The sequence below is a fragment of the Polyergus mexicanus genome, unplaced genomic scaffold (genome assembly GCF_030449975.1).
Source record: "Polyergus mexicanus isolate NDT 795.1 unplaced genomic scaffold, iyPolMexi1.0 SCAF_20, whole genome shotgun sequence".
NCBI lineage: Eukaryota > Metazoa > Arthropoda > Insecta > Hymenoptera > Formicidae > Polyergus > Polyergus mexicanus.
The window spans coordinates 5,559,083-5,563,826 of NW_027223340.1; the positions used below are offsets into that span (position 1 = coordinate 5,559,083).

Here is a 4,744-nt window from a genome sequence, read left to right on the forward strand (position 1 = left end):
GATCATGATGCAATATCGCGAAACCGTGACGATCGAACAAAATTTCCCGCCAGATTCAAATGTATTATGTCGCACCAAATATTAAGAATGTCAAAAGAAAATGATGTATGACAAATTATATTAATACAAAAATAATAACAAATTAAGAATGTCATAGCCGCAAATGTTAAATCGCAACATAGTCTATCAGACCCCGAAAGTGGGTTTTTAAAACAATATATATATTTATACATGTACATACAATGATATACATATATATATATATATACACACATATATTGATATCTTCTTTTATGCATCTAAGATATTTGTAATTGCAGAAATAACGCTTTCAGATATCGCGCCTCGTAAACGACCGTCCGTTTGCTTTGAGGTGAAACATTGAGCATGTCCTGTATATCGAACGGCTGATCTATCACTGTCATTATGTCTTTACCATAAACTGAAATTTCGGGGAAAAAATAAGTAAGTTATGCGAATATAGCGCGCGCATTGAATACAAGAAATATATATATATACCCTCGCAATGTTCCAAAAACTGAATGCATTCTTGCAACGTAGAATCTTTCAGGACCACTAGCTGTTTCGCCAGTTGCTCCAGGAGTGATAAGAAGCATCTCTTCGCGTAGAACCAGGTGTCGGTGCCGAGTTTTTTATTGTACGGCTCCAGACTCTTCATTACTCGAGATATGCCAAATTCATAATTACCCTTGGAACAGTACAGCGTTCCGATTACCAAGTTTACGATGCACAAATGAAAAAGTTTCTTATCCTGATCCTCGAACGACACCGCCTCCTCCTCCTTCTCGATCTTCTTCATCAGCTCCTCGGCCTCCGCGTTTTGCGAAGTCATAATATAGCTGACGCATAAGTTTGCGAGAACTATGGCGCTTACATCTAAAATCTGCAATAAGAAGCGTGCGAATAAATAAATTAAAATCGCGAAAATTGATTGAATTGTATTTTATATTTTTGTGTTCGCGCGCTAACATTGTCGAATCTCTTTTTGACGATCGGTTCGTAGAAACGGGTCGCGTCCTTGAATTTATTCTCTTGCATGAAAAGCGTGTGCGCAACATTTAATTTCCACACGTCGTTCTCGTTACAAAACTCGACGCTCTTTTTGAAGATCTTTTCCACTTGAGTATAATTCTCTAGATCCCAATAAATTTTCGCTTGCGCCATTAAGACGGGAACATATCTGTCTAAAGCCTCCTCGTAGTCGTTTACGGCTTTCTTGACAGCATTATCATCGTGATTCAATCTCGCCTCTTGAACTTGCTTAGTCGCTTTGCGCAATGTTTCCGTATGTTTATTAGCGAGATCGTCGAATTTACGATATGCCTCCTCTGGCGAAGTTTGTTGCGTTATTAGCGCATCCAGAAAATCGTACAAGTACTGAAAATAATTTCAAAAGAAAATCTCTCAGATACATCTAATCAAAAATTTTACATATATATAATAAATAGAGAAAGTATATATATATATATATTTGAGATATAATCTCTCTCTCTCGACCGGAATTTATTTGAAAATCCTTTTAAAACAATCGATCTTTATCTTTGCAAAATATAATTTATTAATAATGAATTTTTATATATATATATATATGTTTTTTTCTACAAATATTGACATAAGCTAGAAAAATATTTATTGAATAATTTATTTTATTATTTATTAAATTTTTTTTTATTATTAATTATTTAAATATTATAATATCATATTAAATTATCTTGTTAATAATTATCATTAAATATAATTGTTAATAATAGATAATGTTTAGTATAGAGAAATCCTTGATATATTAATGGTCGGATACATCGATGTTACGGCCCTGCGTTTGTTGTTAGAAACTTAACCTGTTTCTTCTCTCGTACTCCCCTAATGCATCGATCGCGACGAAGTGTGATAATATTGCTTCGATGAAAAACGATATGACGGAGTGCGAATTAAATCAAATATTTTTGGGCGAAATTGCGTCCATTCAAAATTATGGAGCTTTTGTCAGAATACCGGGAACGTCGCAACAAGGTTTAATACATCGATCACAGGTATTATTAGATTCACAAATATATACGTTAATATTAATATTACCAAGGTAACATAAAGCATTGATATCTATGCAATTCTATCAGGTAAGCTCGGCTCATGTCGACAATGTTGCAGACATTTTGCAAAAGGGCGAACGGGTCTGGTGTAAAGTGATCTCTGTGGCGGAGGATGGCAAGATAGGATTATCCATGAAACATGTAAATCAAGGAAATGGTATGGATTTAGATCCTAATGGCGTTGAGTTACAAAGGGATATACAGCGAAGGAAGGCACCAGGAATGATTCAACGTAAAGCCATACAGTTGGAGGCGGTACTCAATACCACATGTTCAAAGTGCGGGACTAGAGGACATTTGTCCAAGGATTGTTTTATGTCTCCCGATGGGAAAAAGTACGAATTGATTCCGGAAATTGAGGAAGGGAGTATTCCTCCAGACTCAGTTGAGGAGAAGACGGAAAAAAAGGAAGAAAAGAAGCATAAATTGAAAAAGAAAAAAAAGAAGTCGAAGAAGAGTAAGCAATCCACCAATGACAGTAATATGGAAGATAAAGAGAAAAGTAAGAAAAAAATTAAAAAATCTTCCAAGGAACGTAAGAAGCACAGAAAGAAATGTAGCAGTAGTTCAAATGACTCCTCCGATAGCTCGTCATCCAGCCATGATGTAAAAGCCCATAAACGAAAACACTCGGAGGATTATGAAACTCGTACAAAAAAATGCAAACATTCTAAAACCAAGCATCCAGATTAATTGATATCAGCTAAACGTTTTTTTCATAGATATAGCTTAACCTTAATATGTGTTCTACATATATGATATGCAATTTCTGACATACAAAACATACAAAATAAATGAAAATTGTAAAAATCAAACTTACCGCTGTCAAATATTTGTAAGTTAGATGTACATTTTCAGCTAAAACATCGGCAGCTAGGTCATAATACTGATATTTACAGTATAAAAGTAATAGATTGGCAAAAGTCTCAGGCGGGAATGGATTCTGCTGGAGCAGAAATTGTAATTTCTCAAATCCCTCACTCGGTTTTGTGTCCATATTTATTAATGCTTGATTATGTAAGGTAACCGCATCGAGTTCCTCCTCGGAACGCGGTGGCATATCTGTTAATGCCTCTTTCGCCGCATCGTCTGTAATATTAATGTAAAGAACATTGTGTAAAAGAAGTATCCATTTTTCAATTCGAAATCTGCAGTAACGCATAAAATTACAATTTTGCAATTGGTATTCTATGGCGGCTTTCAAGTTGAACGCTTCTGTCAGAGCTGTCTCATGCAGAGTCAGTGTATTTCCGACACTTCGAACTTCGATACCCTCAGTAGTCATTCCCACACTTAGCTCTGGATGTTCTCTTATACCATGTTCGATAATACTAGCTGAAATATAATAAAATTTAATTGAAAATAAGCAAACAAATGCGACACCGTTTTATATGAATATATAACTGAAGATAAAGATTTTCATTATACCTATATGTTTCAATGATGCTGCGTACTCTTTCAGCTTAAAATAGCAAAGGGCAACATTGTACGATAGATGAGGTTTGAAACCTGCAATTTGTAATGCATTTGCAAATTTCTTGAGAGCCTGTTCGTATTGCTCCTCCTAAAAGGTACAGTTTGTATACATTTATCAATTGAACTTATTTATAGCTACCTATATCTACCTTGTATAAAAGACAACCCAGGTTGATTTCCGTATCAACATCATCAGCGGGACATTGATCAACGAGATTTTTCGCAGCGACCATATCTTCCTGTCCATATTTTATAGCTGCCTGCAATTTCTTCACCTTGAACTCTAAATTACTTTGATTGATAATACTTGAACAGACCATCCATGCTTCCTGATACATACAAGCTTGATGCAACGACTGGGCATAGTAAAGTTTGTATAGATTTTCCTCTGGACATAACTGGACCAGTTTTTCATAACATTGAGCTGCAGCTATGAAGTCTTGTGTGTAAAAGTAACAATGAGCGAGAAGGGATAAACATGGTCTAGACTAAAAGAATATTTTATTCCATATTGACAATGTTTACGCAAGAGGAATATATTACACCATAATATACATACATCAGGATGAGAATCTAAAAGATTTAGCAGAACTTTAATAGTTTCAGTATATCGCTGTTCTTTTATCTGAAATAAAATCGCGTTCAATTACATATTTATCCATTTTTAGATAAAAAATACAGCAACGTTTGTTTTTTATATTATATATATATATATATAGCTGATGATGTATACCATTGAATATATTGTTTTCGTATACTCTCCATCTTTTATATGCACATTTTCTATGAATGTAGACATTGCGAAAATTAAAACACATGAAACTTTAATTAATATTTGGTATTATTCCTTGCTTGAATATGTGTGAAATATGACTGCGTATTAACCATCTATTCGCGCGCATTGTTTTGACATTACACAAGATTTGTTGTCAAGGAAACGATGCGAGGAAATATTTCGATATTTCAGATTGCTTATTATTTATATCTCTGTTACTATCAGAGACTAATGGTTGGATATTTTGCAAAATGCAAAGTTTATTGATAAAATATTTAATAGATAGAATCATTATATAAATATGCATTATAAATTTAAAAAATCATTTTTTTATTTATATTTAGATAATACATTATAATTGTGTATGCAGTAAAAAAATGTGACG

The 4,744-nt window shown here is 33.8% G+C and overlaps 2 protein-coding genes across 2 annotated transcripts; one reads left to right on the plus strand and one right to left on the minus strand.

Annotated features, from left to right (window-relative positions):
• Nucleotides 1-162: 162 nt before the first annotated feature.
• Nucleotides 163-4,620, minus strand: Ttc30 (tetratricopeptide repeat domain 30). Its single transcript, XM_070311544.1, has 9 exons — nt 4,318-4,620; nt 4,144-4,209; nt 3,734-4,072; nt 3,537-3,672; nt 3,279-3,443; nt 2,929-3,197; nt 991-1,398; nt 520-904; nt 163-442 (listed from the first exon to the last, which is right to left on the minus strand). Exons 1-9 carry the CDS (start codon nt 4,381-4,383, stop codon nt 300-302), a joined length of 1,977 nt encoding a protein of 658 aa, XP_070167645.1. The 5' UTR covers nt 4,384-4,620; the 3' UTR covers nt 163-299.
• On the plus strand, nt 1,836-4,179 carry LOC138941699 (zinc finger CCHC domain-containing protein 17). The gene is made up of 2 exons (XM_070311551.1): nt 1,836-2,051; nt 2,136-4,179. Exons 1-2 carry the CDS (start codon nt 1,923-1,925, stop codon nt 2,799-2,801), a joined length of 795 nt encoding a protein of 264 aa, XP_070167652.1. The 5' UTR covers nt 1,836-1,922; the 3' UTR covers nt 2,802-4,179.
• Nucleotides 4,621-4,744: the final 124 nt, after the last annotated feature.